At 36.7% G+C, this 26,608-nt stretch overlaps 1 protein-coding gene across 2 annotated transcripts in view; it reads left to right on the top strand.

The window, feature by feature from the left end:
- UTRN (utrophin) overlaps positions 1 to 26,608 on the top strand; it is a 506,315-nt gene that overhangs the window by 171,386 nt on the left and 308,321 nt on the right. For both annotated transcript variants that reach the window (XM_067010961.1, XM_067010960.1), the window contains 11 exons: positions 600 to 713; positions 1,494 to 1,649; positions 5,325 to 5,495; positions 7,244 to 7,423; positions 11,179 to 11,313; positions 13,208 to 13,357; positions 14,497 to 14,658; positions 15,117 to 15,239; positions 15,910 to 16,083; positions 18,024 to 18,179; positions 22,874 to 23,044. In XM_067010961.1, the coding sequence (XP_066867062.1) occupies positions 600 to 713; positions 1,494 to 1,649; positions 5,325 to 5,495; positions 7,244 to 7,423; positions 11,179 to 11,313; positions 13,208 to 13,357; positions 14,497 to 14,658; positions 15,117 to 15,239; positions 15,910 to 16,083; positions 18,024 to 18,179; positions 22,874 to 23,044 (1,692 nt within the window). The remainder of the gene's footprint in view (positions 1 to 599; positions 714 to 1,493; positions 1,650 to 5,324; positions 5,496 to 7,243; positions 7,424 to 11,178; positions 11,314 to 13,207; positions 13,358 to 14,496; positions 14,659 to 15,116; positions 15,240 to 15,909; positions 16,084 to 18,023; positions 18,180 to 22,873; positions 23,045 to 26,608) is intronic.

A 26,608-nucleotide genomic window follows, 5' to 3' on the forward strand; every position in this document is an offset into this window, starting at 1 on the left:
TTCTTTCTGCAAAATGTTCCCTTTCTCATTTCCCCCAGTACCGCACACAGTAACTGGATTACAGTGGGTGCTTAGTAAATGTTGGATGAAAGAATGGAGCTGGGTAGTGGACCATACTGGGTTCTTAGATAACAAGGCATCCAACTGCAGAACTAAGAAAAATCTCTTTTATTCCCTCCACTGTGCTATTTATTTACTCCTGCTTTGAGTAGCCAACTTAAGGAGAGAGACTTGTTCTAAATTATATGAGAATGAACGATTTTTAAGCTGCTTATACCCAGAAAAGCATTTTTTACCTTTAATTTGAATTTTTAGTCATAGATATTACTCACGTTAAGCAAAATAACTTTGTTCACTGGAGAGTGTTTTGAAATTTTAGAATGATCACCAAGATATCATCTCATGAGGATTTTAGGCAACAATGAAGAAAATAATTATTTTCGATGTTGGAAGTTTAAAAAAGAAAGAAAGAAAATAAATGAAAATGATGCTATCGGAGTTTTGAAAAGTTGCCTTTTTTCCAGTAGCAATAGATCTTGAGATGTAATAGGTTGAATGTCACTGAGTAATATCCCCCTTTGTTATTGTGTTTGATTTAGGCTGATTCGAAAGTCATTGAGAAGTGGATGGATGGTGTGAAAGACTTCTTAATGAAAGAGCAGGCTGTCCAAGGAGACGCCGAAGGGCTACAAAGACAGCTTGACCAGTGCTCTGTGAGTTCTGCTGATCTAGGGAACCTGCTGTACTAAATAACATTTTCTTCTTCTTCTTTATTATTTGCTGCTCTTATTAAAATTCTAAGAATATGACATGACAATAAACCTAGATAAAATATCTTTCATCATAAACCTTTTTTTGACTTTATAGCTAGTCAATAAATGACTGATTTTTCATATTTCTGTTTTTGGCCATGGTTATAGAATTTAAAAAAATTTTTATTTCATATTGGAGCATAGTTGATTAACAATGTTGTGTTAGTTTCAGGTGTACATCAAAATGATTCAGTTATACATTATGCATGTGTCTATTCTTTTTCAGATTAAATTTTGGGTGGAGAATGTAAGAGCAATTTTAGTTCATTAGTATCTGCTGTTTTATGTATGGTGACAATCTTAGTGTCATAATTACCAACTGTATATCGTTCTTATTGTGCTACATGGTGAGGCTTTAAGAAAAACATATTTTACAAATGAAGTTTGCCAGTAATACTTCTTGCATTTTATATTTGTTGAAATCATTAGGCTTCTCTAAATTAATTAAAAGTACTATTCCCTGCTGAGAGTCAAGTATTTCCAATGTAATTTGGCAGATGGCTATATGAAACATCCAGGTGAAATGAATTTCTTAAGACAATATTTCTTAAGTAGTTAAAAGTCCTGCCTCCCAAGCAGTCTGTTCTTAAAATATTTGCAGGGATACAGGCAGACAGACTGTAATAATGGCATCTACTTATATAGGCATGAACTCAACAAGGGCTTATGTTATGTTTTCAGGCATTTGTTAATGAAATAGAAACAATTGAATCATCTCTGAAAGACATGAAAGAAATAGAAGGTAACCTTCAAAGCTCTCCAGTTGCTGGAATTAAAACCTGGACGCAAACAAAACTAGCTGACTACCAAACACAACTGGAGAAATGTAGAAAAGAGGTGAGTTTTTAAACTTCACTGTCTGTGGTTTTCAGGAGGTAGATAGTGGCTTCTCTTGATAGAGTAAACTGATGTTATAGCCCATCCAGTCTGAAAAACTGTGGTCTAGAATAACTACAGCATGGGTGGCAGGTTGGGGCCAGAATTAGGTCATGTTTTTTTAATGAAGGGAGGGTGCTATTGTACCTTTGGCCCCTGGGTGGGAATGAGCTTGACATATTCAATAAAGAACAAGAAAGTTGTAGCTGGAATAGAATGAAGGAAGGAGTTAGCAGGTTGGAGAATGGGAAGATTTGAGGTCAGAAGGTAGGTAGAGATGGACTGTATATGGCCTTTGAAGCATAGATTTTGACTTTTATTTCAAGTATGATTTTACATAGAAGGCAGAGTGTTTTGAGCAAGGAATTGATCCATGATAGATCTTTTAAGATCACTCTGGCTTCCATGTGGATAATTTGCTCTGAGAAAGCAAGAATAAAAATGGGGAGAATACTTAAAGGTTATTGCAGTCTTGGAGAGAGAGGATGGCCCCTTGGATTAGGGAGATAGTGGTGGAAGTCATGAGAAATGTTGGGTTGCACTGTATTTTGAAAGTGGAGCTGGGAGTCTAGTAATGGATTAGATATGTGATATGAGGAAAAGTGAATAGTTAACGACAGCTCAGGATTTTTGCAAAGCTTCCACTTTGTGTGAATTGTGGTGCTATTTACTGAAATGGTCAAGACTCAAGGAGAAGCTTTTGTGGGAGCAGGTGAAGTGATGTTTTCCATACTGGAAGGACTAAATTCAAAATTACGAGACATGCAAATGGGGTCTCTAGCACTGGCCAAGGATGCTAAGAAGGAAAGGTCAGCCAGAGGGGAAATGCCAGGAGACCGTGAGGCCCCAGTGGCCAAGTGGAGAAAGCTTTTCACAGTGCTCAATGCTGAGGACTGCTGAGACTAATTAGAACCGGAAAGCAAGCTTTAGACTTGACAAGATGATCGCTTTTATGGACTTTGAGAAAAGTGGTTCCAGTGGAGTGGCGGGAAAGAAAGTTACATTGGAGAATGTTGAGGGGAGGAAAGCAAATGAAGTACTGGGGCAAGTGTAACCAACTTTGAGAATTTCTCTATTCAAGGGAGCTGAGAAATGGGGTAGGTGCTGGAAGGGATGTGGGGATCCGAAGAGCTGTTTTTGTAATTTTTAAAACTAAGGGGTATTACTGGAAGTTTGCATGCCAAAAAGGACTTCACTTAGAAAGAGAAAATGATGCAGAAGAGATTGAGAGAAGATAATTGCTGAAGCAAAGTCTGTGATTAGGCAAGAGGGGATGAGGTCCACCCTCGAAGTGAAAGAATTGCTATCAGGCAGTCCCTCTGTGGTAATGAAAGGAAGGCAACTATGTGTACAGTAGGAATATGTCGTAGTTCTCTTCTGATTGCTTCTGTTTTGTTAGTGAAGTAATAGTGAGGTTGCATACAGCTGAAGTGAGTGAGAAAGGGGTAAAAAACAAGAGGAGAAAATGTCAAATGCGGGAATACCCCACAGACAGTTGTATAGATAGTACATATCTCTTAATACAATGTTTTTTGTTTCATGTTTATACAGGAAAACTTTATATTTGCATCCCCGAGTATTTTATTTTGTTTTCCCCAAAATTCCTTATTTTGAACAAGTTCAAATTTAAAGAAAAGATGAAATAATGGTCGAGAGAACGGCCATAAGCCATTCCTAAATTTGCCAGTTGTCAATGTTTTGCCACATTTGCCTTTTCTCTCTCTCCTCCTTCTCTCTTTACATACATACACACACACACAGGCACACACAGGCGTACCTTTTTTTTTTGTTTTATCTATAGTTTTGATAGGAAGTTGAAAATATTATGACATTTCACTTCTAAACACTTCAGCTTGCTTCTTCCACGAATGAGGACTGTCTTCTACAAAATGCAGTGTCATTGTCACACTTAAGAAAATACTTTCATAATATCATCTTATATTCTAGCCAAATTCAAACTCCTTTCAATGTGCTATAATTTGATGAGACGTGCTTGAAGGAGCTGGGGTTCTTTTAGGAAGTAAATAAGGAAACTGGTTTGGAAGTGACGGTGAGGGGCAAGGAAGACAATAGCTAGATGGATAGATAGATAGATGCTTAGATACATATAGATATTTAGATCTGTGTATCTATTTATCTACATATACACATACATACACATTTGACAACATAGAATTAATTGTGGATTATTATTGTTTCAAAGTATGGGAATAAATACATGGGAAACTTTTAAGTGTCTTCAGCAAGGAGGCAGCCACCTGCTATGTAATTATCTAAAGCAGTTCTAGACTATTTTATATCACTGAGTAGTAAAAAGGTTGAAGAAATTTTGGACATAGTGTTGCCAAATGTTTATTTTTCTAAGAAAGGATAGACATATAAAATCAACAAATAAAAACGGTCTATTATATGCATGATGTCGTGAAAGGAAAAACATCTTAATGCCAAAATGTAGAAAGTATATAATCTCAGATAATTAATGATAATTTTAAGCTTTTCTTTTTTTGAAAAGTTTGCTACAGTGTCTTTATTTTTCGCACTTCTCTGTGGATCCATGAATATTATATAACTGACTAGTGTTTGGAAACTACTAGTGAAAAGAATTTTGGGGAAGTGGGGCCCTGAAATCTGTATTATTTTAAAAAGTTCACTAGATCAACAAGACTTAGGAAGCAGGGCTGTGTATATGGCTGGCAGTAGAGTCTCTGAGTGCCATGTGGGGTGGTGAAATCCAAGCTCCTATTTAGTGCCTGTCTATTTTTATGACTGTGATCCTGTTTAGAGAGTGGAGCAGGAGGGCCACTAAGTATTCCCCCTTACTCTCAAGAGAGCCATCCTATTCCTGAACTGCCCTTTTGTCACCATCAGTGTCACAGCCAAGCAAGCCCTGGCAGGGTGACGCCTACTGTGAGATTTCATTTGAGTGGGAGGTTGAATAATGAAGTGAGCCCTGGATGATCTGTGTGGTATGATATCTTCTCCCGCAGAAGTCAGTGTGTGGTTAGAGGGATCTTTCTGAAAGATATTTTTCGGCTTCTTAAAATAGTTTAAAAAGCTATTGAACCGGATTCAGACCAATACCTATTTTCTAATGTAACTTTTTTGCATGTGTGTGGAATATACAAGTACAGTAGATTATCAAAGCCAAAATTTTGTAAAGCAGTGTTGTATCCACATCTTTGATAGCAATCTACTCTTCTCTGCTTTTAAAAAGTGCAGTCTTAATGGAGAATCCTGTTCAAAAGGAAAAAATGGACATTTTGGTTGCTTCAGGGTTTTTTTTTCCCATAAATAAGGTTATAGTAGATTTCCTTGAAATATATGCTTTTATTGATGTAGGTTAGAGTCCTTCAGTTGAGTATCACTCTGTCAACAGTTATGCATTTTCAAAATTATAATAGATATTTCCAGATTAATGTCCAAAATGTGATACCGAATGCCAGTTATACTTACTGTTTTCATTATTGCTTATATTCCACAGCATCAGCACAAAATGTATCAAGAGTGTCATCTGAATTTTAAACCTTAAGACTCTTTGTGGAAAGTTATTACTGTGTCTTTTGATATTAGAAACTAGAAATTGACATTTAATGTATCAGGACTTGTTTATTCGAGTGAATGGCTTTTCCTTCCTAGATTACTATTCAGAAAAATAGGTTGTCTGAAAGTCAGGAAAAAGTGGTGAACCTGAAAAAAGACTTGGCAGAGATGCAGGAATGGATGACCCAAGCAGAAGAAGATTACCTGGAGAGAGATTTTGAATACAAGTCACCAGAAGAACTTGAGAGTGCTGTGGAGGAAATGAAGGTGAGGCTGGGACAGTCAGGGTGGAGAGGCTTTATAGCTCCCCTCCTCCCTTTAAAATCAGTCAATCGGTCAATCATCTACCTAGCTGTAAGGCCTGGTAATGTACATATAATCTTTCACAGTAAGATTTCAAATTACAAAAAAAAAAACAAACAAAAAAAAGGAGGGTCAGCTGCTATGATTTTAGTAGGGATAGGAAGCTGAGAGTTCACGTGTTAACTTGGCCCATGTTGAGTCTTGAGGGCCCCTGAGAAAATGTCTTACATTAGAACCTTGGTGAGCCACAGTGAATGACTCAAAAATTTTGTGGCATCAATTATATTCACAATGTTGTACCACCATCACCACTCTCTATTTCCAGAAATTTTCGGGAAGAATTATTTTTTGTAAAGAACAAAGACTTCCCAGTTAGGTTGGGGTTTATCTTTATTTCACCAGCTGTGTTCCTCCAGCTAATACATGGGGCACACATGAATGCCAAAATTTTGTTGGAGCAGGTAAGAGGAGCATTAGGAATGTCGTCAAGGGAGTTAATATCAGTTGGGTCCACAGGATGTATTTCCTGTAAACTTATATTTCTGTGTCAATAGTCTTGCACACTCTCTTTTTTTATATAATAAAAGAACTGGACATCATTTCCACTTTTCCAACACCGCTTCAAGTGTCCTTCAGTGTTGAAGCCAAAGGAGATAGTGTCTTAAAAGCTACCTTTAAAAAAATAAGAGTTGCAACTTGCCTACAAGTATAACAAAAGCAAAAATCTGTGCAGATGTTTTTTAAAAGGATTGTTTTTCACCAGTGCGTTATTGTGTATGAGGCAAAGTAAATAAAAAGGACTTTTATTGTAGTATTTTCACAGAAACACTTTTTTTTAGTGTAGCTTTCCTTGAAACTTTAAAAATATTCAGTATATAAAGTATTTTAGAGGTAGCCTACCATGTTAAGAGCCATCTTATTTGTTATAGTTCTTATAGTTCTGTGGGGTTTTTTTGTTGTTGTGTGTTTGTTCTTGTTTTTTTTTTTTTTTTTAAGGTCAGTAGGAATGAGAATTAAAAAAAAGAGAGATTCAAACTCTTGATTGGGCAACATTTTATTTTTATTCTGCCAAACAACCATCAGGATTAAAAACAAAACCACTACACTTAATTATTATATCCCAACCTAGAGAAATTTAAAACCATTAAGTAGTAAAGAAAGCTGCAAGAGAAAGTGAAAGGCTGTTTTAGGTTGATTTTCCTGAGTATGAGACTTCATCAGGCACGGAAGGAAAGTCAGGCAGGAAGCTACTTTTAGATCAGATCTTCCCAGTATAACTTCGTCATCTTTGAAATGCTGTTAATTATCAGAAGAAAATATGTTTATATTATTTTTAAAGAATACTTCTACCATGGTACACTTCCACTTTTGCTCAACTTCCAGTGATCAATTAAAATTAATTCACTTAATTCTTATTCTGGACCCAGACTTTGAAAATACTTCCTGTCAGTAAACATAATTTGGGATAACTTAGGTGTTAACAGTGCTGTTCTTAAATGAAAATGTCTTCATGGGGACTGTGTACATGGGGATATATAATGAGTGAAATTTTGTAGTTAGCATTCTTATTTAGGGATTACCTAATAATGTTTAGATTAGGTAGTTAGAATCATCTGGATGTTTTAATTTTGGCTTAGTTATTTTTTGAAAAAGAAAGAAATGGGTTCCTGAGACAGGGAGCCAGTTTTCAAGTTCATTCTGTCTTGGAACAGAGGGCGAAAGAGGATGTGCTGCAGAAGGAGGTGAGAGTGAAGATTCTCAAGGACAACATCAAGTTATTAGCTGCAAAAGTGCCCTCTGGTGGCCAGGAATTGACCTCTGAGCTGAATGTTGTGCTGGAGAATTACCAACTTCTCTGTAATAGAATTCGCGGAAAGTGCCATACGCTGGAGGTATGGTGTTTTTTCACTGATGCATTTCTGAGATTCACACTCTGTAATGTACTGGCTGCTTCCATATCTTGGGAAAAAACCCTCCATTTTTCTTTTCAAATACTAGATCATAAAAGAAAAGTAATTCTTTCATGATTGAGATAATAATAACAGTAGTAGTAATTATTAGATAATAATTTAGGTAATAGGTTGATAAAAATGAAACAGAGAAAAGAAAACTGGAGAGCAAGATCTGCCTTCAGTTAGTGGAAGTTTCTTGGAAAAGGAGTTTCTTAGCTTTAGACATTTATTATGTCTGAAATCAAGGTTTTCAAGGTTTTTATATTACAGATGATCTGTAGAGTCTGTTCCAGTCCTAAAATTCTAAGACATATACTGTGAGTACCTCCTTTTTTTTTTTTTTTTTTTTTTGCCTGGTTAGTGCACAGAGATGAATTGAGGTTTCTGTTTAGAGCGGTGTCTAAAATTATAGGTTTTATTTAGAGTGAAAGAAAGAGTAACTTGAATGTGCTGGTATTTTCCTGGACCATTTCCCCTACCCTGGCCATAGGATTTAAGGTGTAGATGATTCTCTGAGTTTTTTTAAAAATAAAATTAAGTTTTTGATTGTTTGTTTTTATATTAGTGTGACATTTGTCACATCTTATTGAAAAGACTTAAGAAGCCCTTCAGTTTATAGCAATTTAAATTCAGTTCAGCCTAAAACAAATGATTGCATTGTGATGAATCCTAAAATGGTAATCACAACTGCAGTATTCAAACTAAATTCACTCATTACTTACTTGTTCTGAATCTATAAAATAAGTGTAATTTGGATTAGTTAATAAGAAAGCTACAAGTCAACAAAGCCTCATTCTTTAATATTAAGATATTGCCTGACTTAAAACACCTGAGGTCACTCATTTGAGAATTTAACATTCTGTGAACATAATATGTAACATTATGTATGGCGAATCTTAAGTCCCAGTAGATGATCCTGGAATTGAATTCTACCACAGTCTTGTATGTGTTTTCTTCTCTGCCTTAATCACACATGATTTTGCTTTTTTTTGGTTTGTTTATTTTCCTGTCTATTATTAGCCAAAGTAACTACTCACAATATGTTTAAATAATGGAGTCCCCAGGTTATCCCAAGCTAACAAGAGACCACCATGAATTCTGTGTCATTTCTTCACACTGTCTTTATGACCCAGTGGTGACAGTTTGAGAATAAGGAATGAAATATTTCAAGGTGAGAGAAGAAAAGGAAAAGTATAAGAAAACAAAGTAGATAAAAGAGAAAATATGACACCTTGATGCCTTTGAAAGGGGAAGTGATAAGAAGAAAAAAGATTCCACAATGGAAGCATTCTTAAAATTATGTGAGGGATTACCAAGAGATCTTGGGTAGAAACAGCCCAAATTTCTAAATTAGAGTAAGGATGCCTTTCTTCCAAAGAGTCTGACTTTATTACCTTGATTATTTCTAGATTCCTTTAAAATGTTTTAAATCATGAAATATTTAAAACTTATAGGAGAGTACAGATGATATTACTAACACCCATGTACATATCCCTCAGCTGTAACTAATGTTACATTTTGCCATATTTTTCCAGATCTTCTTTTTTCAGATAAAATTAATGGGCATTACAGAACCCGTTCCCTTTTTCCCCATCTCATACCATCTCTTGATCCCTCTCTTAAAGTAATCATTATCTAGAAAGTGATGTATAATCTTCCCAAACATGTTTTTATATTTTTAATATATACACTTACGTTTCAGTTATTACTTGCTGTGTAACAAACCTTGCCAAAATGTAATGGCTTACAAAAACAACCATTTATTATTTTTCATGATTCTACGGGTTGATTTGGCTCAGCTGCATGGCTCTTCCACTCAGGTCCACTCTCATCCACCAGGTCCCCGTTCCACGTGGCCTCTCAGCTTCTCTACAGCATGGCAGCTGGTTTAGAGGAGGGAGAAAGCAGAAGCTGCCAGTTCTCTCAAAGGCTAGCTCTGCACTTTGACACAGCATCATCTCTGTAGCCTTCTTTTGCTCTAAGCAAGTCACAAGGCCAGCCCACAATCAGGGGAGGAGAAGACAGTTTCACCACTTCATGGGAGTAGCTGTAATAAATTTGTGGCCATTGTTAATCCAGCATAGTTCACTCTCTGGTCATAAGTTAGTTACAGTCCTTCCACATGCAAAATACTCTTACACTCTCCCAGGGACTCCTAAGGTCTTATGCAGTACAACATCAAGCTCAAAATCCAGTATCATGCAATCTACATCAGGTGCAAATGCAAATGTGGCTCCTTGGAACAGTTTTCTTCAGGTGCAGGTGTGTCGGTGTGGCACCTCTCAATCTGGCGACCTGGGCACTAAAAAGATACGTTATCTGAACCTCATATACCCAACACAGTGGTGAGATAGGTACAGGAAAACCTCAGTGGACACTCCCATTCAAAAAAGTTGGGGCAGTGGAAGGTAAAAAGAGCAGGCACTGGTATTAGTGACTCTGAAATCTAATGCTAGTAGTTCTGAAATCCAGCCAGGCATGTGTAGTCAGGGCTCCTACTCTGGGGCCAGGGACTGTTGCTTGATTAGTGGCCAGTGCTGCTTCTTGTGAGAGCTTCTCCGTAGGCCATCCCTTCCTTCCCGTAAGAAATAGGGCTCTGCTTGCAGCTGAGTAGATTTCTCAGCTTGCTTTCTGCCTGTAGAAATGTGGGGGACCAGACACCTCTTTTCCCTTTTCGTCTTAGCCAGGGGTTGGCAAATTACAGCCTGTGGGTCAAATCTGTTTTGTGGCCTGTTTCTGTATGGCCCAGGAGCTAAAAATTGTTTGTATATTTTTAGTTTCTAAAGAGTTGTTAAAAACAAAGCAACACACACGCACAGAAAAAAATAAAGAAGAATCTGTGACAGAGACCAGATGTGGCCTGTAAAACCTAAAATGTTTACTGTGTGGCCTTTTATATAAAAAATTGCTGACCCCTGACCTGGTAAGTATTCCTCAGATGGGGTGTATGCTGCTAGAATGTGTCCTCTCTTAGTCAGTGGATCTGAAAGAGGACCAACCCAGTAGGCTCCATGCTGAACTCTGTCTTTTAAATTTATCTGTCAAATAGGCTCCTCCCAAGGGGGCTTGTTTCTCCCATAATTTTGCTCCTAGGAATTGGAGGATGAATCATACCCCAGCCCCCAACTCCCCACAGGCATGGGGAATAAGTGATTACAACTAATGCAGCAATTATAGTAAAATTCCAATTTGGGTAAAAAGTAGCTCTGTTCATATATAGACATGTTCATATGAATTTAGAAAAAAGTTGGAAAGAGTCTTCATCAAATGGTTACACCCATTAGCTCTGAGTTGGAATAGGGTGGACCCAGGGAAACAGTTTCCTGTATAGCTGTTTTAAAGTGTTGCAAATCTGAGTATTGTTTTAACCTTTCTATTTAAAAACAAACTAATAATGTTTCCCTCCTGGTTTCTTCTACTAATTATACAGTTTTATTTTCGACATTTAAACAAAGCCTTGGAATTTATCTTAGTGAAGCAGCCTCCTACCTCCCTCCAGTTGGCCTAATACAGTTAATCGAAGAATTCGATTTTATTTCATTTATTTGAAATACCAGCTTCATCAGTTTCTAAACGCCCATTTATACTTGTATCTAAATGAAATTATTCTTGATTAGACAGAGTGTGCAGCAGTAGAGATGCACTGTATCTCTAAATGGCTTTTTATCTTGTCTAACTTTTCCCTGCCTATTTAGGAGGTATGGTCTTGTTGGATTGAACTGCTTCACTATTTGGATCTTGAGACCGCCTGGCTAAACACTTTGGAAGAGCGGATGAAGAGCACAGAGGCCCTGCCTGAGAAGACAGATGCTGTCAGCGAAGCCCTGGAGGTGGGAGCCTGCGTTCTGGGTGGTTCTCTTTGTTGCAATGAGGCTGAATGAGTATTCAAACAAGGAACATAATGCCTTATGCCAGCAAATACTTTTGCTTCCTTGGTGGTTTTCAGCGTAACTTGTGTTTTCTTCCATTGCCTGAAGTATTTATAGCATCATGTATATTTAGATTACTGGTGACCCACTAAACTCAGCCTTATGAGGTGGTTAGTTGTTTGCTAATTAGTACATTTTAGACTTCATAAAGCACTCTAGTGATTTTCCAGATTGTTTTTACCAGTCCCTGGATAAAACTCTGCCTTATTTTATTAGGATAATGCTCTCTTGTTTCTTCATAAAGTTATTTTTGCTCATTAGACACGGCAAGGACTGTGTTTACAGTGGCTTCTACTCTGTTGTCTTCAGACGTGAAAATTGGAGGACAGGCTGGAGAAGGCAGTGTTGGAGGCCTGGGATCCTGTCCCCAAGCCTGAACTTGAGTTCCTTGAGGCCAAGAAATGTGCCTGAATTTTTTGTTGTTCCCCAGCACAGCCTGTGGCACATGATAACTTAATAACTGTTTCTTAAGTGGATTAAAGTGTGAAAAGAATAGATTTTCTTTAAAAAAAAAAAAAAGAAGAGGAAGATGGTAGCTGTGCTTTTAAAACTGTAAGAATAGGATGTAGTAATTAAGTAGATGACTGGATTAAAGGTCAGAAATAAGTCAAATGTGGTACCTAAATTCCAGAAGCCAGATGCTTTTCTGGAGAAAAGATGTCATTTCTCAAAGAAAATAGCAGAGTGAGAGATTCAGAGTATTAAAAAATGTTTTGAAAGATTATTTTAAAAACACATACTTTCCTAACTTGAGAGTTAATACATGTGCATTCTAGAAATATGGAAAATGGAGAAAAGTATAAAGTGTAAGATAAGACTTTAAAACATTTTAGTGTACTTCTTCCGAATTATTATTTTTATGTATATATGCTGGGAGGTAGTACTTTATAGTAACTGGATCAAAGGCTTTGGAATCACCAAGTCTTTGGAGCCAAGTTAGAATCTTAGCTCTTCTTTTTACTGTGTGTGTGTTGGCAAATTACCTAACTTCTCTGAGCTTCAGTTTTCCGATCTGTAATGTGGGAATAGTATGTAGCCATATGATTAAATTTATGTATATATAAAGTGTGTATATAAAACAGTGCCTTGAATTTTATATATGCTATAGAAACTTTTTAGTAATATAATCAATAACAGTTTGAAATTCTTTTATTTGTATAGTATTGTCTTTTGCTTTTAAACTTTGTATCATACCATGAACATTTTCCCATGTAATTAATAATTATTGAAATTATTTTTATGGAATTGTCATATATCATCATTCATGCTGAGTTCTCAATTTCATGTGTTTATTAATACCATGAGGGGCATTTTTGTGAAATAATCTTTTTTAAAATAAATTTTATTTATTTATTTATTTATTTATTGGCTGCGTTGGGTCTTCGTTGCTGTGCGCGGCCTTTCTCTAGTTGCTGCGAGTGGAGCTACTCTTCGTTGCAGTGCGTGGGCTTCTCATTGTAGTGGCTTCTCTTGTTGTAGAGCATGGGCTCTAGGCACGCGGGCTTCAGTAGTTGTGGCATGAGGGCTCAGTAGTTGTGGCGCACAGGCTTAGTTGCTCTGCGGCATGTGGAATCTTCCTGGGCCAGGGCTCGAACCCATGTCCCCTGCATTGGCAGGCGGATGCTTAACCACTGCGCCACCAGGGAAGTCCCTGAATTAATCATTTTTGATCTTGTTCCTTAAGTAGATTTCTAGAAAATGGAATTACTGGTTTTAAATAAAACGAACATTTTTAGAATCCTTGATTCACTTTGCCTTGGTAAATGCATTATTTTTTGCCCCTGTCCCTGTTTAGTCTCTAGAATCTGTTTTGCGACATCCAGCGGACAATCGCACCCAGATTCGGGAACTTGGCCAGACTCTGATCGATGGAGGGATCCTCGATGATATCATCAGTGAGAAACTGGAGGTGTTCACCAGTCGATATGAAGAGCTGAGTCACCTGGTAAGAACCGGGCCATGCGTGTCGATTAGATGTTTATGATATGGAGCTGACCTCAGGAACTTATACCAAGGGGAAAAGTTGGTAACCAATGGGGATGTTGAGGGCATTGAAATACTAGGTGGGGAAGAGCAGACCTTACACTTATATTATAATGCAGGCAGAAGTCAATGATTTAAAAATTTATCCTTGAGATTGTTTCTATTTATGAAGTATTTAATTTCCTTTAAGGAACATATTATAGGTGTATATAAGAATAATGACTCATATTATCCTAGTAATTATTAGAGCCATCAGAATTTGATATAAGCTGCTATTATAAAATACCATAGTCTCTTAAGATACATACTCAGAATGTATCACAACATGCATGTCCATATCAGTAAGTAGAGAAAGGAGATTGTTTTTATAGGAGAGTTGGGTGGATATTAGAAGCTTTCGAACACATATTAAAAAATAACTATTGATGTTTAGATCATGGATAGCATCAAACTTAACCCCAAAGTTCAATAAATAGTGGCTCAACACTGTGCACATCTGTAGAACTTCTTTAAACTTTGCAAAAAGAGAGATTTCCATGTTCACTCATAGACCTTTCTGTTATATTTTATATTCTTGTTTACAGGTTTATTGCTGAGTCCTAAAAACACCCTAAATTTGTAATAAATGGCATATTTTTATTCTCTCCTTTATTTCAATATGGTACATAGGAAATCTTTACATTTTTCCCTTTTTATTGACGTATAATTGAAATATAACATTATATTATATGTTATATGTAACATAACATATTTTGTTTTTGTGATTTTTTTTAGATTCCACATATAAGTGAGGTCATACAGCATTTGTCCTTCTCTCTTATTTCACTTAAAATACTGCCCTTAAGGGCATTTTTGTATTTTGTCATTTTATATAGAAAGAAGTAAAAATTAGTAATTTCCTGCAAGATGCATAAGATACTAGAAGGACCTTTTCACTGTTATCATTGCTAATTATTATTTATTGATAATGCAGGCCAAAGTCTTAAAGTAGTGCTTTTATAGTATGTTCCTTTTCTTGGTGGTTAGAACATAAGAGTTTTCTTATATTCAGCTGTTTATATTTGTGCTGAGCGTCTAATGGGTAAATTTTTCCCCCTGTAGGCAGAGAGCAAGCAGATTTCTTTGGAAAAGCAACTCCAGGTCCTGCGTGAAACTGACCACATGCTTCAGGTCTTGCAGGAGAGCTTAGGGGAGTTGGACAAGCAGCTCACAACGTACTTGACCGACAGGATAGATGCCTTCCAAGTTCCTCAGGAAGCCCAGGTATTGCCATGGATGTGAGGGTGTCCTAGTCGTAAAGAGAGCATATGTAATCGTCTCCTCACCTGCAAGGGAACCAGCTCCTCCTGCCGTCCCAGCTGAGAGCCAGTGAGAAATGCCGGCCTTCCTTACAGGGCCGCACGTGGGTTTGGGGCTTCTCAGGGGGTTTATGTGAGATAATGGCAAATGATCACCATTTAAAAATTATAATTTTCTTAGCTATGAAACTGGGGAAATTCCCTCTTTATAAATAAATGGCGAACATTTGAAGTGACAAATACAAAGACCTTTGTGCACAGCACACAGCAGTCCTACGATACAGGTGGCCCGTATTATTATTATACGCACATTTATTAAAGCATGGATGGGGTCAATATATTCTTATCTGTTGTATGACTCTCTGACACTTAAAAAAAAAACAAAAAAACAGACATTCTCTCCCTTTTCTAATCTCTTTGTAGAAAATCCAAGCGGAGATCTCAGCCCACGAGCTAACCCTAGAGGAGCTGAGAAGAAACACACGTTCTCAGCCTCCCACCTCCCCAGAAGGCCGGAGAGGAGGAAGTCAGATGGATGTGCTGCAGGTGAAGGGGAAGGGCAGCTTCCTTTTACTTTTCAGCCTGTTGGGCCTAAAAAGAAAATGAGAAAGAGCTGACGACTTGGATGCCTTTGGTCTTCTCTGTGATGTAAAGAGTTGGATGGGAGTGATGTGTTGAAGGTGCACTGGAAAGCTATTGGATCTGAGTTTTCTAGTTGAGTAGAGAAGAGAGAGCAATCTAGATTCAGATGTTTGCTTTGTATAGGTTTTTCCCTTGACGCAGAGCCGCCATCTGTACTGGTATGGCTGGTACACGGGGCAGGCTGAGTGCATGGGATGCAGCACCGCTTAGCCCCTCCATGGGGGATGCAGACTGACCTTCACTCTGACCTTGTGATGAAGGGCATTGTGAGTTCTAGGTTCTTGAATTGTGTTTTACAAACAGGTAAGAAAATTAATGCAGTTTTAATTCCAGCGAGGCTAGCTTAGCCTTTCATTATATCTTAGACTGAGGCACTGAGTGTCAAGAAATTCAGGACACTGGGCTGTGCAGTTCCCCAAGGTGATTGGGTAGCCTCACTAAGTTCCTTTAAAGAATGTTTTTATTGTTGCTTTATTTTACAGCCTTCTAGCAGTATGTGTTATGCTAATATTGTCTGCTGAGAAAGATTATCATTCTGATGTGAATTGCTTATTATTTTCATTTCTGCAAACAGAGGAAACTTCGAGAGGTGTCCACAAAGTTCCAGCTTTTCCAGAAGCCTGCTAACTTTGAACAGCGCATGCTTGACTGCAAGCGTGTGTTGGAGGGTGTGAAAGCAGAACTTCATGTTCTGGATGTGAAGGATGTGGACCCTGATGTCATACAGACCCACTTGGACAAGTGTATGGTGAGGCCATTGGGTGGTTAATGTGTCCAGTGGGTTTTCCCGTCGGTGATATGGCTTCATCTAGCGCTTATGTACATGGTTTGTTCAGTAATTGTCAGTCTAAAGTGTGCTAAGAATAGGAATAAATGATGAAAGACAGGTTAAAAAATTAGAAGTGTGGTCCTTTCCTCCCAGGAATTTAGAAGAGATAGGAGAGAGATAGCCTGCAGAGAGTAAAATCAATCAGTACAGTGTAATGAGATAAGGAAGCTAGAATAAACATGTATATAACATGATTACAAAAAAAAAATACATCTTAATCACAGGATGAAGTTAGGGAGGGCTTTGGCAAATGTGACTAATAAGGTAAATTTTAAAGGATAGATTTGCGTTAGTTAGAAGAACCATACTTAGAATGAATGTCAGGAATATTGCAATGTACGACAAATGTGTTTGCAAGGAAAGTAAAATTTTAAATTTTAATTTATAAAGTTTAAACTAAAGTGTGAAAGAAGAAATTATACTTAGAATGGATGTCAGGAATATTATAGCATAAAAAATCATTCTCTAGGAAAATAAAATTTTAAATCAAAGTTTAAACCTAAGATGTAAAAGAAGAAATTATTTAAAAGGCCTTATTACTGTTTTAGTCTTGAACTTTAAAATTCAATTGCATAGGGGGCTTCCCTGGTGGCGCAGTGGTTGAGAGTCCGCCTGCCGATGCATGGGACACGGGTTCGTGCCCCAGTCCGGGAAGATCCCACATGCCGCGGAGTGGCTGGGCCCGTGAGCCTTGGCCGCGGAGCCTGCGCGTTCGGAGCCTGTGCTCCGCAACGGGAGAGGCCACAACAGTGAGAGGCCCGCATACCGCAAAAAAAAAAAAAAAAAAAAAAAAGAAAATTCAGTTGCATAGAAATTTAAAAATAATGTGACCAAGCATGCACAATCGTAGAACTAGTGTTCTGCTTGGGAAGAATCATGAAAAAACTGAAGATGACACAAGTTAAGCTAAGAAAAGTCTGGGAAGAGTTCATTGTGCTTTTCAAAATTGCAGTCTCCACATGTCTGTTGCATACTGAAGGTTGTTTGATTACTTGAAAGCTTGAATGGGTGGAAGAATGAAAAAATAGGATGAATTTTTATATATAATATGCGCTCATGTGCACGTATGAATGTAAATATTTATTTACTGAGATATAGAGATCAACAGAGCAAGTACCATCCTTGACTTTGTGTGTAACTTAGTCCAGTGGTCTGTTATTATGTGACAGTGCCACATGAGGTGTTTCAGGTCAAGGTTATGATGCATGGAGATAAGAGAACCTGCCCAGAATACAGCTTTTTAGTTTTAAAGTAACAAGGATGAGGGAAGCTCTGAATTTGACCTACGTAACTTGGACTTCCTATGGTCATATACATCTTGATGTATTTAGTTTTTATATGCTTTTCATTGTATAATTAATATGTACTCATTGTGGTAGACTTGGTACTTCAGAGAATTGTAAGAAAAAAAAAAAAGAATCTTAGTACTCCAAACTCCAACAGCCAGAAATAGCCAATGTTGGCTTTTTTCTTGTAATAGCATTTAGGATTTTAAAAAATGTAATTTAAAAAATGTTAGACGTTCAGTTTTTAGTCCTAATATTTTCCCATTTTATGTAGGAAATATGTTCATATTATCAAGTACTTTCATAAACCTTCAAGATACATGTTTGAGTTTTTTTTTCTTTTTTAATAAAACAAGTATAACCTCTATGAGTGTGTTTTCTTATCTGATTTAAAAAAAGTCATTACAGCCTTGATTTCATTTTACTCATCCTTTGAACCAGATCTGGGAAAGATAAAGCCCTTTGATCTCCATGGTTAGTTCTTAGCCATCAATCTTTGTAAGCCATGTTCTGAAATGGTTCCAGCTGGCATGTTTTCATTAATCTGTAAAATTTGTCATCTTTATTTTTAAGAAACTCTATAAAATTTTGAGTGAAGTCAAGCTTGAAGTGGAGACTGTAATCAAAACCGGAAGGCACATTGTCCAGAAGCAGCAAACTGACAACCCCAAGGGGATGGATGAGCAGCTGACCTCTCTGAAGGTTCTCTACAATGACCTGGGCGCCCAGGTGAGCAGAGCAAGTGCGCTGCCCACCTCTGTCTCTCTCATTGATGTATTTGAACATTTCATTTCCGGGAGAAAGCATATTTGAGTTTTATGGCATTCATAATATATGTTTTCATTTATGCCAATAATTTTTATTACATTTCTTTAAATGTATGTGTTACTATTACAATGATGAATAGTTACACAGAAATGTATTTTTAATATTTAATCCAGGTTAATTTCTGTATTTTCAATGGTTACTGACTTTTCATAAGTTATTCTAAGGAAACTCTACAAATAATAGTCTCTGTAAAAACTCCAGTTATTGGTCCTTGGATTTCTAGATTGAATAGTCTACTGAGAAATGTTAAAAACATTAGGACTCTAATAAATAGTGACAGGAAGTTCACATTAATCTCTCAGGATTTAAAATCCTTTCAAGAAACACCTATAATTCGGGCATTTTAGTGAATTCATGGGGAAGTTGTTAGGCCCTTTACTGCGAGTGACCAGCTGGATCCAATAGGCTTAACATCTTCTCCTATTGAGACTCTCTGCCCTGAAACCAGAGAAGCAAAAACAAAATAAAACAAAAAAAGAAACAAATAAAAAATGTGTGGAAGTGAAACCTTCTCATCAATATTGAAAAGCTGTATTAGGTAATAACATTAGACCCTTCTTTGGTTATTAAATATTAATGAAGTTGCTACACAAGCCCAGCGAATACTAGCTGAAATTTTGTGATCACTTTCAGATTAGTAAGAAAGAACAGTCCTACATTTCCTGGGCAATTTGGACTGCACTTCTGCAAGATTAGATTACTGGTGTGATACGTTGTGTATCATTTTGATACACTGCACATCTGGAACACATATGTTAGAACTTCTTTGTATATTATACAACTGAAGTTATTTGTGAAATATTATTGTATTTATTAATTGGGCATTTTGTAAATGGGAATGGTGTGGTTGGTTTTTACAGCAGATCTCTAACTGTAATTATGGTTTTGGAGTTAAGTCATTTTCTCATTCAACACAATTGAGACTTTATTGTGTGTGAGGAGTTATACAGGCAGTTAGAGATACAGTGGTAAGCAAAAACATAAATTATCTCTCTGCCTAATGGAACTGAGAGAAATAAAAGAAGAAAACATTAATCAAGTAGCCATGCAAAGTAATGTCAGATTATCAGCCCAAAGTTTAATGAAGGGAATGTATGTAGTGCTTTAGGAGTATATGTAAAGGGGGATTTGGTCCAGTCTGGGTTAGAGGAAGTGGTGCATAAGCTGAGATCTGAAGGATGAATAGGAGTGGCCTGGATGAAACCAGTGGAGAAGCTTCTGAAGTGGATGGAACAGCATGTGTAAAGGCCCTGTGGCAGGAGGCAGCATGGTACATTTGTGTGGTTAAAGCAGAGACAGCAAGTGTGGGAACACGGTGTTGGAGAGATGGGATGAGACCAGATCTGACCAGTGTCTTAGAGTTTGTGGTAAAGGTTTTAATCTCTTTGTTAAGAGCAATGAGCAATTATGGCAGGGTTTTAACAGGGAGATAACATGCTCAGATATATGTTTTTTAAAAGATCACCCACTGCAGTTTGGAGGGGTGGATTGCAGAGAGGCAAAAACAGATGTGAGAAGACCAATTAGGAAGTCATTGTTATGCTCTTTGTGAGAGATGATGGTGTTTGAACTAGTTTGGAGCCGTGGAGATGGTATGAGCCGTTTTTTAAAAGACATATTTAGGAAGTGAAATGAGCAGGACTTGGTAAAGGATTTGATGTGGGGATGCAGGAGCGAGAGATGAAGGATGACTCCTGGGATTCTGGCTTGATTATGTGGAAAATCATTGTGCCATCACTGGGACGGGGCACTGGAAGGAAAGGCAGAAGCGTGGAGAAATCATAAGCAATTATTGGACATGTTGACATTTTAAGTACCTTTGAGAGAGTTAATTGCATTTGTCAGATATTCACAAAGTTACTCAAGTCTGGAGAATATATCTGGGCTGAAGATATAAATTTTATGAGTCATCTGCATAGAGGTGGTTAAGTTTTCAGTGATGATGAAATTGTTTAGGGAGAGGATATAGTGAAAAAAGAAAAGGGCCTGAATTCAGTCTTGAGGGATTACCTCATTTAGGAGGGAATTTGAGGAAGATGAGCTTGTAAAAGAAACTAAAGTATACATGTATGTGTGTGTGTATATATGTGTGTGTGTGTGTGTGTGTATACACACACACATATATATTTATATACATATGTGTACCACATTTTCTTTATCCATGGCTATTGTGAATAGTGCTTCAATGAATATGGGAGTGCAGATATCTCTTTAAAATAATGATTTCATTTCCTTTGTTATATACCCAGAAGTAGAATTGCTGGATCATATGGTAGTTCTTTTTTAAATTTTTTGAGGAACCGCCATGCTGTTTTCCGTAATTGTAAACTTGACATCTGCTAAGAAAGTAGATCTTAAGTGTTCTCACCACAAAAAAAAGATAACTCTGTGAGATGGTGGATGTGTTAATTAACTTGACTGTGGTGCTCATTTTACAATGTATGTGTATCAAATTATCATATTCTGCGCCTTAAAAATTCACATTGTGCAACCATATATTTTATATATATATTTTATATATATATATATATACAGAGCCACAGTAAGTAGCAAGAAGTGGTAGCACACCAGGAAAGTGCTAAGTCTGGGAAGCCAAAGGAAGGAGGGCATTATGAGAATGAGTGTAGGCTCCTGTTTTGAATATTTTTGAAAGTTAAATAGACATCCACTTAAAAATGTCCATTAGATCTGTTGCCATTGGGGTCATTACTGAACTTAGGAAAGACAATTGCAGTGGAGTGATGGGGATAGAAGCCAGAATGTCATGGCTTGAAGTATGTGTGGGAGGTGAGAGATGGTTTTGAGAATTTGTATGGGGAAGGTAGGAGAGACGGAAGTCATTAGGGGAGGTGGGACCAAAGTAGGAAATATATGTGTGTGTGTGTGTGTGTGTGTGTGAGAGAGAGAGAGAGAGAGAGAGAGACAGAGACAGAGACAGAGACAGAGAGAGAAACGGAGAGACAGACATTTGAGTATGTTTCATACTGGTGGGAATGATCCTATCGAGAGGGAATGGTTGCATATCCAAGAGGGAGAAGGGGTAAATGGTTACGTAGATTTACAACTTGAGGGACTTCCATGGTGGTCCAGAGGTTAAGACTCTGCACTTCCACTGCAGGAAGCATGGGTTTGATCCCTGATTCCTGGTCAGGGAGCTAGGATCCCACATGCCCCGTGGCCAAAAAAAAAAAAAAAAAGATTTACAACTTGATATGGCTTGATTCAATATGCAGTACATCTTAAAATGTATTGATTAGGCTGAGAAGAGTGTAGATTGTTGTAAGTTGAAACTTAAATTATCTTCTTCCTGGTTTACAGAAATCTTTGGTAGCATTAAGTTTTATGATAATTGTGTAGCTGCCTGGGCATGTCATAAAAGTCAGATAAGTATCATAATATCTTTTAAAAGAATTCAAGTATTTGTCTCCTAAAGTCTGCATTGAAGTACTATTAATTTAGAGTCATGAATTTTAATTAAACTCCATAGAAAAATGTTTCACTTTTAAGAAGGAATTTAATAATAATCAATCCTTGACACATGAAAGAGCAAAACTGAACCTATGGGACCAGTAAAAAAGAAATGTAATCCCATTTTACTTATTAAGAAAATTTGGTTTTTATATCTAAGAAATTTTGTATCTAAAAAAATTTCTTCCTATACATGACTTATCACTGTACTACTTAGGTAATGTTATCATCTATACATCTGTGCACATGAAAGGAAGAACATGTTTTTGTGTATGTATTGTGTTGTGACGTTCTTTGAAGTGTCAGCTCAGTGTTAGGTTGGGAATGACTTTAGTTTGAGAGTACCATCGTGTAATGCAAGGGGTCACACCAGCCTCAGTCTGATGGTCATGCCTCCCTGGTTATGGCCTTAACCTTTTTAAGCTTCACTGTCCTGTTCGTTAAATGGAAAACATAGTGCCTTTCCAGGGTTTTATTGTATAACACGTGTAGATTTGTTAGCACGATACGAGAGCTGTATCAAGAGCCTGGTAAATGTCAGTTCAGTTCATTTTGCTTTCCCTCAACAGCAGTAAGAGCAAAATAATAATAAAAGTTTATGTTGCATAGCCATTTACTGTATTTCACATTAAGTGGTTAATTGTAAAACATATGATTGTAAAAAATCTTGCTATTTGCCCCTCACATTGCTAGAATATCTGTGTGTTTTTGTGTGTTTTTTAAACAGAATCCCTCATTGAGAGGATTTTAAGGCATCTTCTGTTCAAAATAATAAAAGGAACTATTCATTGATTTCTTAACTTGGCTGCAGGGACTTGGTCAAGCCCTTCGTGTATGTATTTTTTTTCACTGAAAACTCATAGAAACCTTTTGAGGGCTGAACCTCCACCAGGGTCTCTGAGGAAGTAAGTGGAGAGCTAAGGTGAAAACTCAGGGTTGCCTGACATGTAACAACTACAGTATATTGTCCCCCTGCAGAAAAGTAAGAATGGTGTGATTCTAGGTGCCAGAGATAAGGGTTAGGTCTGTCTTGGGGGTTAAATATGAATCTGTTTGGGTCTTTAGTTAATGCTCTGATTCATTCCCACTATGTTCATCTCTCTTGTGCTCTCTTTTTTTTTTCTAAGGTCACAGAGGGAAAACAGGATCTAGAAAGAGCATCACAGTTGGCTCGGAAAATGAAGAAAGAGGCTGCTTCTCTCTCTGAATGGCTTTCTGTTACTGAAACTGAATTGGTACAGAAATCCACTTCAGAAAGTTTGCTTGGTGACTTGGATACAGAAATTTCCTGGGCTAAAGTAAGTTGTCGTTCAGATGAACCACCAATATCATGCCAATGTAATTTGTGGCATTTTTTTTTTTTTTTTTTGCGGTACGCGGGCCTCTCCCTGCTGTGGCCTCTCCCGTTGCGGAGCACAGGCTCTGAACGCGCAGGCTCCGCGGCCAAGGCTCACGGGCCCAGCCGCTCTGCGGCACGTGGGATCTTCCCGGACCGGGGCACGAACCCGTGTCCCCTGCATCGGCAGGCGGACTCGCAACCACTGCGCCACCAGGGAAGCCCTAATTTGTGGCATTTTGATCAGGGAAATCTGGGTAGATGTCATTTCTCTCCATTTCATATAAAATATAGTCTTATCTTTTTTCCATGTCTCTGTCCTAAGAATGAATAAGAATATTGTAAAAACAACTATCTTCAGAAGATATTTTTATCTTGATTCTGAAAGAGTTAAACTCACATGGCTCATCAACGAGGGCTTTGTAGTCATTATGCTTAGGTGGTACTTGAAAATATTATAATTATCACCTTCAAAAGCAGTGACATTTTTTGAGTATTCATTCTTCACAAAGTATTGTGCTGAATTTAGTTATTAATTCTTCTATAGTAACTTCTGTACCAGTAACTAATCTTTCTATTGCAAACTAACTGTGTAAAGAGCATAGGAACAGAATTTTCAAAAAAATCAATAAAAGGTCCAAGAGTTTTCTCTAGCCCTATAGTTACTTAGAAATCACAGAGATCAGAGAGTTGATTTGCTAGTTCTATCTTTGACGTGGCGAAAGACTTGAATGAAACACAAAGTATTGATAGTTTTTCTTTTCTTTTTTTTTTCTTTACTGAAGCATTCTTTTCCTGAATTTATTTTCTAAGAAAGAAGCACGTATACTACAGATAAGTGCTGACAATAAATGATTAATCCTGTGACAGAACTTTATATAAAGCTGCAGGTATCAGTTTTAACATTCTCTACAGGTGTCAATTTATGGGGAGTGAAGAGGAGGTGCTATGAGGTCGTGGGATAATACAGCTCCTTAATTTGAATTCTTCTTTGGAGATAATTGTTGTAAGAAAGTCAAGATATTAGTTACTAGGAAGAATGTTTTCAGTTTAGAAAATACCTCATGAAAAGTGTAATTGCCATGGGCTGTGTGAAGTAAAAAGAAATGTATAAAGGAAGTGAAAAACACTGGAATTCATGAGTTATGGTGGATGAATGCCAAGCAAAGGCACCAAACTTTATTTTTGTTAAATTTAAGTTTTTCAAGGAAATATTATCTTCTTTCTACAATACACTTTGAAAGCCATTATTTTCTTATAGCACCATAAGTCACATAAGCAAATTGAATAACATTTGCATAGTGTAGTACAAAAAAAAAAGGAGCAAAAATCATCTCTAATCAAAGAATACCCTGTTATCTTTTCAGTATTTTATAGGCACATATAGACATGCAGGCACAAGCATATGTTTAAAACAGAATTGTATCTAGTGTTTCATGACTTTTTTTTTTTTTTTTTTGTGGTACGCGGGCCTCTCACTGTTGGGGTCTCTCCCGTTGCAGAGCACAGGCTCCGCGGCCGTGGCTCACGGGCCCAGCCGCTCCACAGCATGTGGAATCTTCCTGGACTGGGGCACGAACCCGTGTCCCCTGCATCGGCAGGCGGACTCTCAACCACTGCGCCACCAGGGAAGCCCTCATGACTTTCTTGAAAAACCTTATATCTTTAACATTTTCCTTTACCTACAAGTGTTTTTGTGTCACACATTGGAGATAGGAATAGTATTTCATTGTATATTTTATTTTTTATTGTCCCATTCCTCCATTCATGTCCATTTAAATTATTACCAATTTTCACTATTGTGAAAAGTGCTGTGGTGAATAAAAATACTTCTGGCTGAATCATAGCATACATTCGTAATTATTTCCTGAGGATAAATTCTTAGCTCTAAAAATATTGGGTCAAGGGATATATCCATTTTAACATCTTATACCTGTTATGAAATTGTCCTTCAGAAATGTACCCAGCAGCTATGACTGAGAATTCCTACTTGCTTGTTTTAACTACACTTTTGACAACGGTAGGCAAATAACATGTTTTAGTTATTTAATTAGAACATTTTCCATTAGTTTATAGGCCATTTGTAGCTTCTATCACAGCTTGGTCTTTTAATTTAGAGCTCTTTACCTGTTATAGTTCTTAATGCTTAGTGTGTTGTGTATTGGTACAAAATTATTTTTGTTCTGTTTTTTGCCACTGTAGTTTCCTTTCTGTTTTGTATGTTTTTTAAAAACTTATTATATATTTTTTAAAGAATAAAATGCTTTTTTTCTTAATTATTTCTGCCTTTAGTGCTTAGAAAGGCCAACTCTACTTGAAAGTTATGTAATTATTTACTTATATTTTCTTCTAGCTCTTTTATAGTTTCATCTTTTTACCTTTAATGCTTTAATCCTTCTGGAATTTAGTTTGGTGTATATAATGAGGTAAGGCTCTAACCTTTTATTCCAAATAGTTTACCAGTTATCTCAGCACTACTTATTGTGTAATTATCCTTTCCCCACTGATTTGACATGCTCAATTCATATATTCTTTTTACCTGTTACTTTGTTTCCTGCTTCACTGATCTGAACCTCTGAAATGTTCTTCAACTGTTTAACTATGTGGCTTTATAATATATTTTAACATGTAGGTAAAGACAGGATTTCCTGACTTCATGCTTCTTCTTTTGTATATACTCATATGAATTTTAGAATTATTACTCTCAAATTCTTAGAAAAATTGTTAGAAATTTCAGTTTGAATTGCCTTGAATTTATAAATTTGTTTTGAGGGGAATTGACATCTTTGTTATATTTGTCTTTTTAGTAACATGGAATGTCTGATTTCCCCCCCAAATTCCCTTACATCCCTACATAATGCTTTGTTTTTTTTCTTTGTAAACTTTATCATGTGTGCAAAGAAGCTTATACCTACATATTTATTTTATTTTATTGGTATGTATGAAGTATGCTTCTCTTTTTTTTTTCTTTTTGTTTTTACTAATTTCTTATGGCTGGTACATAAACGATACCAATTTTTGCATGTTTAATTTTTAATCATCAATCTGTGCACTCACATAAATTCAATTAGTTTTCCAGTTGATTCTCGTCATTTTTAAGGTAAAGACAGTAAATATGGTAAGTTTGTTTCTTCTGGAACTATTCATTCTTAAGTTCCCATTTAATCTAATTTTAGATTTGAAATAATGAAGATGGTATATACAAATCATGAATTCATAGCACATTCTCTTCACTAGAGTAAACCAAATGAAACATCAGTATGTAACATAATCACCCAGTTTTTCAATGTTGTGTTGTCAGATTTAAGAAACATGCATATTTCCACGATAATATTATGTAAAATTATTTTCAATGCAAAATTTAAATAGCATCTGCATTCTGGAACTTAGTGTTTTTATTCTATAGCTTAAAAATCATTATTTTCAATGTAGCCATTTTCTTTACAATAAAATCTATTAACATAGTGTGTGTACGGTTTACATTTAATTACTCGTAGTTAATTATTTCTTATAATTTTTAAAGAGT

Source organism: Kogia breviceps, chromosome 13, assembly GCF_026419965.1.
Source record: "Kogia breviceps isolate mKogBre1 chromosome 13, mKogBre1 haplotype 1, whole genome shotgun sequence".
Classification (NCBI taxonomy): domain Eukaryota; kingdom Metazoa; phylum Chordata; class Mammalia; order Artiodactyla; family Physeteridae; genus Kogia; species Kogia breviceps.